The 15,503-nt window shown below is 39.3% G+C and overlaps 2 protein-coding genes across 3 annotated transcripts in view; one reads left to right on the top strand and one right to left on the bottom strand.

Moving 5' to 3' along the window:
- Positions 1-2,082, bottom strand: part of LOC121388501 — a 27,629-nt gene extending 25,547 nt beyond the window's left edge. Inside the window, exon 1 of the mRNA XM_041519859.1 lies at positions 1,930-2,082. Coding sequence (XP_041375793.1) covers positions 1,930-1,939 — 10 coding nt within the window. The 5' untranslated portion in view covers positions 1,940-2,082. The remainder of the gene's footprint in view (positions 1-1,929) is intronic.
- A 1,460-nt stretch (positions 2,083-3,542) lies between these two features.
- On the top strand, positions 3,543-10,459 carry LOC121378277 (GTPase IMAP family member 4-like). 2 transcript variants are annotated; one of them, XM_041506368.1, is made up of 2 exons: positions 3,543-3,696; positions 8,938-10,459. In XM_041506368.1, exons 1-2 carry the CDS (start codon positions 3,687-3,689, stop codon positions 10,176-10,178), a joined length of 1,251 nt encoding a protein of 416 aa, XP_041362302.1. In that variant the 5' UTR covers positions 3,543-3,686; the 3' UTR covers positions 10,179-10,459. The 2 variants fall into 2 exon arrangements, with proteins under 2 accessions (XP_041362302.1, XP_041362311.1); XM_041506377.1 differs by lacking the exon at positions 3,543-3,696 and adding an exon at positions 5,092-5,229.
- The last annotated feature ends 5,044 nt before the right edge of the window (positions 10,460-15,503 follow it).

Below are 15,503 nucleotides of genomic sequence, written 5' to 3'. Positions count from 1 at the left end.
GTGCGTTGTCTGCACGTGCAACATGAACACCGACAGTATAAAAGTGCAGAGTGTTCGCTTGCCTGGCCTCTGTATCTGGCCGACAGTTGACAATCCAGGACATGCCACGTCTCAGTGAACCGCAGAGAAACAATGCCATCGGCCGACTAGACGCAGGCGAATCCAGAACGGCCGTTGCCAGGGCATTCCAGGTGTCCCCAAGCACCATCTCCAGACTGTGGGGACCGTTACCAGCAACATGGATCAACACGTGACCTCCCTAGATCCGGTCGACCACGGGCCACTACCCCCGGGCAGGACCGCTACATCCGGGTACGCCACCTTCGGGAACGATTGACTACTGCCACCTCCACAGCCGCAGCAATACCAGGTTTGCGCAGGATATCCGACCAGACCGTACGGAACCGCCTACGTGAGGTAGGAATTCGTGCCAGACGTCCAGTTCGAGGTGTCATCTTAACACCACAACACCGTCGACTCCGACTGCAGTGGTGCCAGATTCATCGACAATGGCCTCAACTGCGATGGAGACAGGTGTGGTTCAGTGACGAGTCACGATTTCTGCTCCGACGTCATGATGGAAGATGTCGCGTGTATAGGCGTCGTGGTGAACGTTTATGCGGCAAACTGCGTGCAGGAAGTGGACAAATTCGGCGGGGGTAGTGTCATGGTGTGGGCAGCCATCTCACACACTGGCAGAACTGACCTGGTCCACGTGCAGGGCAACCTGAATGCACAGGGCTACATTGACCAGATCCTCCAGCCACACATCGTTCCAGTTATGGCCAACGCCAACGCAGTGTTCCAACATGACAACGCCAGGCCTCACACAGCACGTCTCACAACGGCTTTCCTACAGAACAACAACATTAATGTCCTTCCTTGGCCATCGATATCACCGGATTTGAACCCAATTGAGCATCTATGGGACGAGTTGGACCGACGCCTCCGACAGCGACAACCAAAGCCCCAGACCCTGCCCGAGCTGGCAGCAGCCTTGCAGACCGAGTGGGCCACCATCCCCCGGGACGTCATCCGTACTCTGGTAGCTTCAATGGGCAGGCGGTGCCAGGCAGTTGTCAACACACGCGGAGGCCACACCCGGTATTGACTCCAGATGACCTTGACCTTGGTGGTGTGTCCTATCACTTACTCACAATGGACTAGAGTGAATTGTGAACAATCCTGCAACATTTGGTAATTATCGGACTCACCATTCAATAATTAAATCAATTCTCCAAATGTTACGACAATGTGGTTTTGCGTTTCTTCTTTTGAAGAGTATATATAAAAGAAGGAAAGGCATGTTTTGTTTTATTGATTGATATATTATTATAAGTGAAAATATGGCGAATTTTTTATTTAATGTACAAAGGCGTACGGGCTCCCATTTTTGTAGGGGGAGAGGGGACAGACTAGTTTTTGCCGGAATTAAACGAAAATGCCCGAATCTGGATAACATTTATTCATTTTAATATTACTGCCAAATAGCTATAGAGGTTTGCAAACGAATCACAACATATTTTTACATGGATTACAACTAATTCTGAGCGTAGAATGATGAAAATACATGGTAAAAAGGTCTGAGGTCAGCACATTTTGTTCGACTATCTCTATCGTTTTTACCCGAATTTAACGATTTTCTCCAGCACCGAGGGGGGGGGGGGGGGGGGGGGGCAGTCTCATACGATTATGTTACAGTATAGTACACACCAGCCTTATGTAGGATGGCGTAACCACTATACCACCGAGGCCGGTTCCGGCTATTTGACATTAGGGTTAGGTATAGGGTTAGAACCATTCAAATATTATCTTCAAAAATTAATTTATAATATATGAGTTTTACGCTCTCTCTCGCTCTCGCTCTCTCCCGCTCTCTCTTTTTTTTTGCTTAAGCCTAACTTCTCTTATACGAAAATGTATTCTTACCTTGAGCCATTTTGTCTTAGTTGTTCATGTAATTGCGAAAATCTCAAACCCTTCACGTTTTGAAACTCCCAATAATCTCTCTCTATGAATATAATGTCAGTTATTCTGGCAACTGTGTAAAATAAATGACAGTATCGAATAGTTTCCTCTTACGCGTACCGAAACCGAAACCGAAACCAAATGAATATGCATGAGAAGAAATATTTCCTTAGTTACATGAACCTGACTTATGAATCACCCATTTGTTTGGCTGTCTCTATATCAGGATCAGTCCCGATGGGGGATGGGGGATGGGGGTGGGGTGGGATGGGGTGGGGACTCGCCAGAGGTGTTTTGGTAGAAGGATAGAACATCATCGGTGGAACTATTCTCTGATTTGTTTTTCCATCTCATTCAGTGTCCCAGAGTTGGTGTATCAAAGGCTGTGGTATGTGCTGTCCAGCCTGGGGGAGAGTGCATATGAAAGATCCCTAACTGCTATTGAAACAATGTAGAGGCGTTTCTCCTGTCACAATTACCAAATGCCGACGATTAATAATTATTAAATCAATGTGCTCTAGTTTTTTAATCTTGTTTCATTATGTTCACTAATCAAAAATGATTTTTAAGCTTTATGTTGTTAATCAATACTGACAGGGGCGGGATGCAGCTCTGTGGTGGCAGGGTCGATGTTTTATATACACTCAATACTGACAGGGGCGGGATGCAGCTCTGTGATGGCAGGGTCGATGTTGTATATGCACTTTCCCACAGGCAGGACATCCGATGCGTGGCATTTTTCGTTTTACTTTCTTTATCGTTCTTTGATCGACCCCAGTCGTTGGAATTTCTCGTTCCAGCTAGTTCACCGCGACTGGTATATCAAAGGCCATGGTATGTGATATCCTGTTTGTGAAATGATGATTATAAAAGATCCCTTGCTATTAATGGAAAATGTAGCGAGCTTCCTCTCTAAGACTATATGTCAGAATTACAAAAATTTTGACATCCAATAGCCGATGATTAATAAATCAATGTGATCTAATGGTGTCGTTAAACAAAATAAATTTTAACTTTGTTTATATATATAAATTCTGTTTGATGTTTTAGTGAGTTTCGTTGTTGTTGTTGTTGCTGTTGTTGAGGTGGGCAGTGTACTAGATACTATATAATGTACGACTAGTTAATCTAACGTTTGAGTTATTTTATGCTACCTATAATACTTATGGTGAAATCAGGTCACCATGACATTTTAGGGCATATGGTATACATATACAATATATAGATACAATATATAGCCCCGGTTCCTACAAGCTTGGTACGGCATAGCGGGATACAGTATATAGATAAAATATACAGATACAATATATAAATACAAAATCAGAGGCGGATCGGGGGAGGGGGCAGGGTCCCGGCCACCCTTAAATTTTGCGATAGTTATAATTTTATTATATATTAATTTTCATTTTTTTTACAATCCCCCTCCAAACCCTCCCCCAAAGTTCCCTTGGCATTCCACCTCATGTCAATGCCCCCCCCCCCTCCCACAATGGATTTTCTGGATCCGCCACTGAATATATAGATACATTCATAAGGAAGTATTTTAATATCTACATTCAGCTAGTTTCGGTTGTGGGTTAGGCATCTCGGAAACATTTTAATTTCCCGATTATTTGTTCAATTAGAACATCAGAGTACAGGACTGTCGTAGAATCAAAACGTAGACGATCTACACCAGATTTTGGCTATTTTCAGAATTACAGGAGCAGTAAGACGACATGGATAGAGGTGAGAACAGTTTGTATTCTAATGAGCGGATGTAAGCTGCAGTTTTATATATATATAGATGCCCGTGGGAAATAATTTTAAAGGTTGGGTGTGTCTGGAATAAATAGGAATGGTGATTAGCAGTGATATCTTCTGTCTAACGGAATGTTGCGCGCACGTGTGTGTGTGTGTGTGTGTGTGTGTGTGTGTGTGTGTGCGTGTCATTTGTGGTTAGTATTCGTATTTGTTTAATACGTTTTAAAAGATCATAATTACATAATATGATAAACATGACAGTGGAGTACACCAACTTGGCAGCAAAGGGTGGAGTGTTTACAAACAAATAATAGCAATTATAATATTAAATTAACAGGGGCGTAGCGTGATCTGGAACTGGGTTGGGGGGTTCGAATATGAACAAAGTGGACCTTTTTCTATTTTGTTTTTGCACCACCAGAAACTCCATATGTATAAACCTGTATGTTTTAGTTCTGAAAGCGGACCATTTGCTTCAGCCGGGGGGGGGGGGGGGGGGGGGGGGTCCTAATACACTCAGATGTCCACTGGTAAACTCGAGACGTTTGGAAGCAGCTAGTTAAAATCGATCGATGCCAACATGATCTATTACAATGCGTTTAATTATTACCGACGAACACACAGCCACACACACACACACACACACACACAATTTCCCTTCCGAACATGCCTCATCTTTAATCGGAATATTACGGCAATTTTCGGAATTCGGAAACAAAAACAGGAAAGTTCAGATTGTGTTTGCAGTAAATATCCGGATTTATCGAGACCAAACGAAACTGCGATACTTTTTGGGTCCGACTATTTACCCCCAAGACACCCCAAGATACGCCAAAACACCACCAAGACACCACAAGACACCACCAAGATACCCCCAAAAACACCACCAAGACACCACAAGACACCACCAAGATACCCCCAAAACACCACCAAGACACCACAAGACACCACCAAGATACCCCAAGACTCCGTAAATATATTTTTAAATGAATTAAAATGTACTATTTTATAAAATATTTAGTGGAAAATAACGTAAAAGAATTAATTTTAAGCCTTTTAATGACAGCCGATTGTGTGTGTGTGTGTAAACCAACAACAAGAAAACGTGTACCTCTTTTAAAAATAAATAAATATTATATACATTTTAAAGCCTGGGGGGTATATAGGGCATCGTGTATGTTTTTGGGGTATCGTATGTGTCTTGGGGTTATCTTGCGGTGTCTTGGGGGGGGGGGGGGTAAATAGTCGATTATCTCCCTTAGCAATCAGCTGTCATTAAGGCTTAAAATTAATTCTTTTACTTCATTATCCACTAAATATTTTATAAAATAGTACATTTTAATTCATTTAAAACAATATTTATGGAGTCTTGGGGTATCTTGGTAGTGTCTTGGTGTGTCTTGGTGGTGTTTTGGGGTATCTTGGGGGTGTCTTGGGATAAATAGTCAGACCGATACTTTTTGACTTCGTCAGTCAATCACCATCATGGCAAATTTTGATGAAATACCAGTACAGTTTGTACGTTTAACAGGTTTCATTGGCAAAATAGTTTGACTGTCCGCATCATGAATCTGGGTCACAACTGCTCAGTATTACTCGCCCGGGGGACTAGCGCCATTTAAATTCTACTCGCTCCCAGGGATTTCTACTTGCCTGGGCCCGGGGCACACAAATACACACACACACACAAACATACAAACACACACACACACAAAGCTTGTGCCCTTATATATTCATATTCAGATTGAATGATGTTTTATTAATGACGCACTCAACACATTTTAATTACGGTACTATGGACCACAGACAGTGAGAGGGGAAATCCGCTTTCGCCACGCAATGCTTATTCTTTCTGATTGGCAATTGGCAAAGGTGTTAACGTGCACATTCAGAGCAAGCTGTTGTAGCGCACGACAGTCTTGGGCACCAGAGTTGGCCTAGGAAAGGATTGGGGGGGTGGGGGGGGGGTGAAGAGGGGATCGTCTGTACTGGCTGGTACAATGGATCACCAGCAGTCCAATCAAGTTGGTAGCAGACGGAGGGGGGTATGGTGCTATGTATTTTGGAATGTCCCGTAGGATTAAGCCAAAAGAGAAAAGGTGCGCGTTTCAATGAAGGAATTTTGGCGCAATTTTGATGGTTGGTCGAATGTGAAAGGTATGGAGCTATGTATAGGTTTTGATTTTAGTAGGCCGAGAACGAGCTACTCTCGATTCACTAATATCAAAACCTATATTAGCTCGGCCATTTACCTTTCGACCGACCGTTGAAAATTGCGTCAAATTCCCTCAATCAAAATTGTGCACCCTTTTCTCTTTGGCATTTAACTGCTCCATTCAAATTCCATAGCACCACCACCACCCCCACCCGCCTGGTACCGATTTGATCGGGCTGCTGGTGCTCCCTTGCACCTGGCAGTGCAGGTGGTCCCTCCTCTCCCCTCCCCCCACCTTTCCTGTCATGGACGGAGGAGCCGGCCAAGGCCGGCTCTTCTGCCCACGACAGGCGTGCGCTACAACAGCTTGTTCTGAATGTGCACGTAAAACCCTATGACATGACATGACAGTAGGCCGAGAGTAGCTAGTTTTTAGGACCTTGTTGATGCTGGGGTGTCTCCCTAGGTTGCCCGTAGGGCCCTTAGAAAGGGCCTGATCTCTTCTGATCGTGGCATGACAACCCAGGGGAGATTCTTTCTGATTAACAGCAGTGGACACTTTATATACTGCATCTCACAGACATGGGGGCGGGATTTAGCTCAGTTGATTGAGTGCTCGTTTGAGGTGCTTGCGTCGCAGGATCGAACCACCTCGGTGAACCCATTGAATTGATTGAGGTTTTTCTTGTTCCAACCAGTGCACCACAACTGGACTACGGCCATGTTATGTGCTTTTCTGTATGTGGGAAAGTGCATCTAAAAGATCCCTTGCTGCATTAGGATGCCCAGATGACTATTAATAGGTAGCCCAGTGGTACAGTGCTCGTTTGATGCGCAGTCGGTTTGGGATCTATCCTTGTCGGTAGGCCCATTGGGCTATTTCTCGTTCCAGCTAGTGCACCACGACTGGTACATCAAAGGCTAGCCCAATAGTCCCACCGACGGGTATCGATCCTAAACCGAGCTTAAGTTTATCACTGTGCTACGTCCCACTCCTCATCCAGATGAAAGTGAACATATATGGCTAGCTAACTCATAGGCGTATGAGATCCCAATATTGTAGGAGGCAGACTGATTTTTGTCCAAATTAAATGAAAATGCCCGAATCTGGATAACAACATTTATTCACATTAATCAATCAATAAATCAATCAATCAACCATTTGAATCCACTGAAGGTTCAAGCGCGACATATATACTCTGTCAAAAACAAACGCATAGGTGATAGGGTAAGAAGAAAAGTGTTTGATTTTACAAAATATAGTTTTTTGTACAATGTTGCTGAATGACTATGTTTGTTAATGTTCCTGGAATTATTAGCATGCCCAAATGCACCCTAAAATAGATAACGCACATTGTGGCATGTCGTGCGACAGTTGCAGGAAATCGACGTGAAATGGTCAGATTTTGGCGAATGCTCATGAAATTCGGGGAAAAGATTGGGGTAGCAATGGGTATTTAAAGCTGCAATGCTCGCAATGATGCCTCATTTCCATTTTGACATAGATGAGTTACAAGAAGCCAAGACTAAGCCTGCCGAATCGAAACATTGCAATTGGCCGCCTCCAGTTAGGTGAATTGCAGTCAGCAGTCGCACGCCACATGAACGTCCATCAAAGCACCATTTCACGTCTCTGGGACAGGTACCAGCAGTTTCAATCAGCTGAAGACCGGCTCAGAAGTGGAAGACCATGCATAACAACTGCAGCACAAGATCGCTACATCCGGGTTCTGCACTTACGTTACCAAACTGCCACAGCAAAGAACACTGCACAAACCTTTCGGAACCGACTTCGAGAAGCTGGATTACGGGCTAGGAGACCGTATGTTGGCCCCGTCCTACAATGTCAACATCGATGTTTACGTGTTCGCTGGTGCACAAATGTACAAGGGTGGAACATGGGAAACCGGTGGCGAATATGCTTCAGCGACGAGTCACGTTTCCTTCTACAGACGCCACAATGAACGTTTTGCCAACTTGTGTTTGTACAAGGCAGCCTGACAGCTGTGGTCTATAGTCGGACATACCTATTTTAAGATATCTTGTTTACCTTATTCTAACCGGTTACCCACATTATTATTCTCCTTTGGGTTAATTTAGTTTCTTACACACCCGTTGGTGAGAACATCATGCATTATTTTTGATAACACATGTTTTGTTAACACGTACGTGTGTTAGCAATTTCCAGACATACGACTGGCTGCTCCTAGGACTTAAGCTACAAGTGCAATGGCTATTAATAACTTTTAGTAGGTAAAAGATGTTAAAATTTGCTTAAAACCTGGTTTCTGAGGATATGTAAGAAATAGAATAATACATTCGTGTCCGTTAAATACCATTTATCTCACAACTCGTTTAAAAACGTATCGCTCGCTTACGCTCATTAGATACATTTTAAAACAACTCGATAAATGGTATCTAACGGCCAGTCATGTATTATTCTCTATATGTGACATACTACACACAGAGTAGGCCCTATCTAAATAGGTCATGTAATTAACTGCACGACTGTTATAGACGAATCTTACTTTCAATGCCTTGGTGGAGTTTGCCAGGAATTTACTTGATACCATATTACAACCAAAAGACAGATTTGAACTGTTTGACTTAAAAATCAATTACATGTCTTAAGTTCCAAACAAAATTAGAGGAGGCATATGCGTCAAAACCAAGGGGGGTGGGGCAGGGGTGCACTGGCCAGAGTATGCATTGTCCACCCCCTTCCCAGTTGAAAGGTGATCTAAATGTGGATTTGTATGGATATTTGTTTTTACTCTAACAGTTCACAAGAATGTAGCTCATAATTCTTCATGTTATTTTAAACATTCTAAGTTGTTTTTTAATTGTTTGTCTGTATGTATCCAAAGTAAAAACACGCTGTCCTGGGTACATTTCTCTGTTCTTTATATCCTCTCGCTCTCTCTCTCTCTCTCTCTCTTTTTCTCTCTCTTTCTCTCTCTCTCTCTCTGTCTCTGTTGTGTGTGTGTGTGTGTGTGATTTCTAACTAATTTGTGTATTACGTAACTGGTTTTTAAAACAATGTTTTAAAATAGTTATTTGAATCTTTTCAGGTCATGGTTTCCTCAACAGAGAGCTCCGAATGGTTTTGATTGGCATCACTGGCTCTGGCAAGAGTACGACTGGCAATTCTATCCTTGGCAGGGCATGTTTTCCGACTGAGTGCAGCGCACAATCCGTGACCACAGTATGTCAGAAAGGTAGTGGCTCTCGGTTTGACTGTGATCTATATGTCATCGACACCCCCGGGCTCTTCGACACTGGCCGCTCTGACGCTGACGTCACAAGGGAGATCTTGAAATGCATCGCCATCTCTGCACCAGGACCTCACGCCTTCATACTGGTCCTCAAGGTCGGGCGCTTTACTGCAGAAGAAAATGCCACTGTTGATTATTTCAAGGATGTTTTCGGCAAAGAGATGCTGCGCTACCTGTTTGTTTTGTTTACTGGCATGGATGACCTCGAGAATGATGGGGTCACCTTGGATGAGTATATCTCAAAGGCTCCACAGAATCTGGTACAGCTGATTCAAGAATGCAATGGGAAGTACGCTGGCATAAACAACAGAGCGACAGAGCAAGTGAAAGAATCACAGGTGAACTACCTGATAAACATGATCAAGTCCAACGTGAAGATTAACAACGGGACCTACTACACAACTGAAATGCTCGCCGCAGCAGAGATAGAGATGCAAAAACGTGAGCAGCAAATACTGAGTGAGAAAGAGGAAGAAATACGCAGAGAAAGAGAAGAAGTGGAAAGGAGGTGCATGATGAAACGAGAAGAGATGGAGAAACGCCTGAAAGAGGAGAACGACTATTTGCAGATTGAGCTGCAAAGGAAAGAAAAGGAAAGTCAGAGAGAATTGCAGGAAATAGTTCTACGGCAAAACGACGAGGCTCTCGAAATGCAGAAACGACAGCAGGCGCTCATCGAGATGCTGATGAAGCAAGGCGAGGATATGAAGGCAGAACTGGAGAAACGAAGACTCCAAGACGAAGAAGAGAGGATGAAGAGAATCATGGACGAAAAGAAGAAGAAATTTGAGGAAGAAAGCAAGCTGAAGCTGGAGGAAGAGATTCGCCGACTTTCTGAGAAGATGGCGAGAGATGAAAAGGAGCGCAAGATACGGGACGATGAACTCAAAGCCTGTCTACAGAGAATGGAGGAGAAACATGTCCAGGTAGCCAGGAAACAGGCTAGAGATGAAGCAGAAAGCGGGGTTCCACAAATCATTGGATTCATGTGGGATTGTGTGACACAATACGTACCATTTTTAAAGTTTTTAAAGTAGTTTGGACACTTGTATTTTTTAAATCTTAACGAACATGATCAGTTTCTTGCATAACCAGCTATTCTGCTTAAAATCAATGGCGACATCCAGTGATCTAGTTTGAAAAAAAGTAACTATACTATTCACCAAGTTTAAAAGCTGTTGTTACTACCTGTACTACTATTAATATTACTACTAAAATAATAATACAGCTGTTACTATCTGCACTACTATTAATAATATGCTCCGCAAGGCTCAATGGGTAGGTGTAAACCACATGCACCGACCAGTGATCCATAACTGGTTCAACGAAGGCCATGGTTTGTGCTATCCTGCCTGTGGGAAGCGCAAATAAAAGATCCCTTGCTGCTAATCGGAAAGAGTAGCCTATGTAGTGGCGACAGCGGGTTTCCTCTCACAATCTGTGGTCCATAACCATATGTCTGACGCCATATAACCATAAATAAAATGTGTTGAGTGTGTCGTTAAATAAAACATTTCTTTCTTACTATTAATATTACTACTAAAATGATAATACAAGTGTTGTTACTACCTGTCCTACTATTACAATTACTAATAAAGTTCACTTTAAGCTTTATGGACTTTACGAGTTTTAGAATATCAGCATGGTAATGATTTAAGGCTACTCAAAGACACTCTGGGGCAATAAAGATTTTTTAAACCGTTTTAAATTCCTGGTAATTATATAATTTTCTGTTCTGTTCTTTATTTGGCATGGTAATAATCGTACGATTATAAATACTACTACTATTACTAATAAAATTATAATGATGATAATATAATTGTTGTTACATATTTATTTTGAAAGGCAGTAAATGTACATTTTCTGGTTGGTTAATTAGTGATGGGTATTGCCAAAATGTTTGTATTGAGATATATTGCGATACAGGAACCTGAATGTGGTACGTGCCACGATATATTGCGAAGACCAATTCTCAATTACATTTTTTATAATTTGATAAAATTATCACCAGTCAATAAAGTTATTTTCTTTTTTTATACTGGTAGTTTGTTTCGAAATATAATATGCGAGACTAACACACATACAAAATATATAAGTGCAATATACCGGTATGCTAGAAAACTATTGTGTTACTTATTGTTCACAATTTATGTTGTGATAACCCAATATACCATGCATTTCTATGAATTATCTTCATACTATAATCATGCCCACAGTGTGTTATAATCATTCAATCTCTCCCTCCCTCCCTCTGTTCTCTCTCAACACAGCTTTTCCAGTCATGAAACATTGGATGGAATGTATTCCAAATAATTGTAGATGACAAATCTAAATCTATTAAAACAACAAAGTTTGTGTTTCATAAATTTATTTATCAACAGCAATGTACCATTGGTTACAATTCTGTTACAGTACATTGATTCCATATAAAGAATATACCTCATCTTCACAAATTTTTATTTGTATTTTATTTTTTGTCATCATCAGTTATACTGCCCAGACAAAGTAATTTAGAATGTCAACGATATGGCAAGTACTTATAGTGAAAGACAAATTAAAAAGTTTTAAATTACAAAGACTAGATAATCCCCAAAGCATAGGCATAATATTATCTGGAATGTGATACAAATTTTTATTTTAAAAAAGGTGAAGTGATTTTTAAAAACTGGAACCTTTATACAATACCTAGTAGTAAATAAAGGTCACTTTTTAGCATTTCAGATCAGATTCAATCTACTTTGTTATAATTATCTCCTCCCCCCCCCCCCATCCAAAGAAAGAATAAAGAAAGAAAAAAACTGCATGAAACCAGATAAAAAGCTATTAAAAAACCCCGACATCCCTGGATTATGGAATGGCACTTCACTGATGGGTCAGAAAGAATATGACAGGATATTATAAAAAAAAAAAAAAAAAATCATCTTCTTTCCCTTGAAAAATGCTCAATCGTTTTAGTCATGTGTAGGGGTGGATCTCAACTCATCCCATATGCCTATGCTTCAAGCAATTTGAGCAAAATCAATTTAATGTACATACTCATGTTTATGACATAAAATTATTTTTGCAGGATATGGTCACACCATTCTGCATTAACAACTACAACATTTATATACTGTTACAACTTTCCAAATAAAGTCAACTAAAAATAATAAACAGAAATAAAATAATAAAAACCAGACACTTCTTATTACCATTTATTTTCAACGTTTCGACAGCAGGTGTCATCTTCATTCCACCAAAGAAGGCAGTTAATACAGAGAGGTCGAAAGTTGATTGTAACATGGAAAAGTAACCACATTTTCATAAAATTTATATCTTTAACAGTGGCATAGGAAACGGGGGGGGGGGGGGGGGGGGGGAAGGGATTTTATGTGCCCCCCACTTTTTAAATATTTTTCTTTATATTTGCTTTATAATAGTGTAAAAGTGTGTAAATATAAAAGTGTGCCCCCTCCCCAACACTTTTTGGCACCTTCCTACGCCACTGTTTAACAATCTGCAATTTGATTAACATTATTACATTTTTTTTTTTTATCTTCGAATAAGATTGATCCGCAATAAGTAGTCTTAAAATCTTTGATATGAATATCTTGGATAAACAACTGATATAAATGCATATTAAAATGATAGTAAGCTTTTAAAAAATATTGCTAGAGATCATTTTTGATCACTTGGAACAAGAACACAGGTGTATATATATGTATGTATAATGCTAATAAATTTAAAATATCAAAATTCACAAAAAGCAGCAGCATCCCAGAAAAATAAAGACGGAAACAAAAGCTGAAGCAATATTAAAGGCGCAAACCCCAGTTTTAAGCCCTGAAAATGGACACTAAGTTTAGTTAATCACATACCTGTAACACATTTGGATAACGTTATACAGAGAGAAGCTAAAGTCTGTGATGTTTAACTAGGGAAATACATGTACCATGTACCAAATAACTAGAACCTGTCTCGATAACCATTACTTCTTCGATGAACGTGCCTTTTTTTAGAATTATGAAAAATGCAATTTAGGTTATTACCAAGACCCGGATGACCAGAACCAATCCAGATGTACGAAAATTAATATTCTAAATAATAAAATGTAAGTACTTCTAATTTAAATGATCAAAAACTGCTTTAATAGTAAAAAAAATATGTTGTAGCGTTTAAAAACTAGGGTCTATCACTTTAAAGAAATGGCTGGAAACAAATACATACATGTAATACAAGCATGTTTCAAGTAAAGCATTACATCGGACAACAACATAAATACAAATAGTCATCAAAGATAATGTCGCATACAGAATCTCGGGCAACTTCACCTACCCAAGGATGGGGTGAGGGTGAGGAATGGGGTGAGGAGTGAGGATGAGGGGTGAATAATGGGGCATTATCACCAGTTAGCAAATAAGGCAAGAAAAGCATTTTAAAAGTAATAAATAATAAAATGAATGTAAATAATCGGAGCAGCTGCTCTTATCCGCCCCGACTTCCCCAGGGCACTGCCATGTCAATATTTTACTTATATACATGTATCACCATGTTAGCAATACACATTAAGTTACTCTTAGACAAAGACACTGTGGGAAAAAAGTTGTGGGCAGGTGCTTTTAATACAATGTTTATTAATTACAAACGTTAACAAATAAAACAAACTAATAATAATAATAATAATAACAAAATGCAGTATAAAAATAGTTTTCATAACAGGAGACAACTTTAAGGACAGTGTTTCTTTTTAACAACTTCTTAACAATTACAACAAAATGTTGCCAAATAGTTTACATAAACAGATTTTTATAAGTGTCAGTATCACAAAAAAAATGAAAAGAAGGGGAAAAACAGAAGAAAACCCCCACCAAAAATGCACCATTTTATAAATTACACTTAGCAAAACACAGTAAAAAAAAAAGTAGCTGCTTATAGGCAGAAAAATATGGTAACTCATAAGAAATAAATTGATCATAATAAAAATAACCTTTTTCAAACTAAATAAATGGGGATGGGGTGTGGGGGAAATAGTATTGTTCTCTATAAGTGTATGTACTGAACCTAAATGGTATTGAATTTCAATGGCCATTTTTTAAATTCATTAAAAAACAACTTTATAACATGTACGGTAGCACCTATACATAACTCTATATAAATATAAATTATTGCATGAAATGAAGTGCCATACAAAAATTATTTTAACAAGTTTGAGAATTGTTTTATTCCTTTAGTGAGAGCAAGGAGTATAAAAATTATTTTAACAAGTTTGAGAATTGTTTTATTCCTTTAGTGAGAGCAAGGAGTATAAAACAATTCCCAAACAAATTCTATAAACTTCACATAGCACTTACGTAAGTGTGATAATTTATGTAGTATCCACAAAGTGTAATCTATAGCAAAGGTTACCTACATGTATGACTGAATTCACTATACAATCGAAATGCCAACTAGGTCCACTTAACAAGCTACTCTCGGCGTACTAATCTTCCAAAACTATACATGTACGTACATGTAGCTCCATATTTTTAATTTTAACAATGAATGATATCCATTACAAAGTAGGCCCTACCATCCTAACATTAATCATTACACACATAGGAAAATAGTTAAAAGTACATTTTATTATTTATAAGAATAAAGCAATGTGAATCCAGCTACCATTAATTAATTAATTAATTATGATAATTTGTTAATTCTATGTAAATTTTATGTTCACGTTACTGAATGCAAGTTGCAATATTACAGCTACATTGATGATGTCAATTTCACAAACTGCAACTGTCAATGTTATGGCACATGCCATAAATACATGTATAGTGTGAAAGAATATAATGTGGGTAACAATTATACTTCAGTATCTCAAATTAATAAATATAAAATATGCATGTTGCAATGAATGAATGAATGAATGAATGAATGAATGAAGAAACAAATTATTTAGCCCATTACTATCATTGCAATGTGTTCACATGAATGACTGCCCAGGCTAAAAACAAAACAAACAAAAACAAAACAAAAAATATTATATATTATATTTAGAAATCCAAGAAGATTTATTAAATAAGTCCAATAACAAAATCAAGATTTTCTTTTCTTCCATTTTGGCCCATAATTCTTGAAAAAAACATTGCTTAAGAACATTTCAAGTCTTGAATTAATTATTAAAACAATTGTGTAAGAAATATTAATAGATAGTTATTTATCACAAATAAATACTAAAGTACACATGTAGCTAAATATGGTACTTGCAACTACAATACTGCACCTAAAGTTATAAATGTAGGTGGGTTTTGTTGTTGTTGTTGTTGTTGAAAACACTGCAGTCAGAAAACAGTTCTGTAATATATTCCTGTTTAGTTACACCAAAGTTTGTTTTGTTTAAT

Source organism: Gigantopelta aegis, chromosome 2, assembly GCF_016097555.1.
Source record: "Gigantopelta aegis isolate Gae_Host chromosome 2, Gae_host_genome, whole genome shotgun sequence".
In the NCBI taxonomy this organism is placed as follows: Eukaryota; Metazoa; Mollusca; class Gastropoda; order Neomphalida; family Peltospiridae; genus Gigantopelta; species Gigantopelta aegis.
This window is presented reverse-complemented; position numbering and strand designations above follow the sequence as displayed.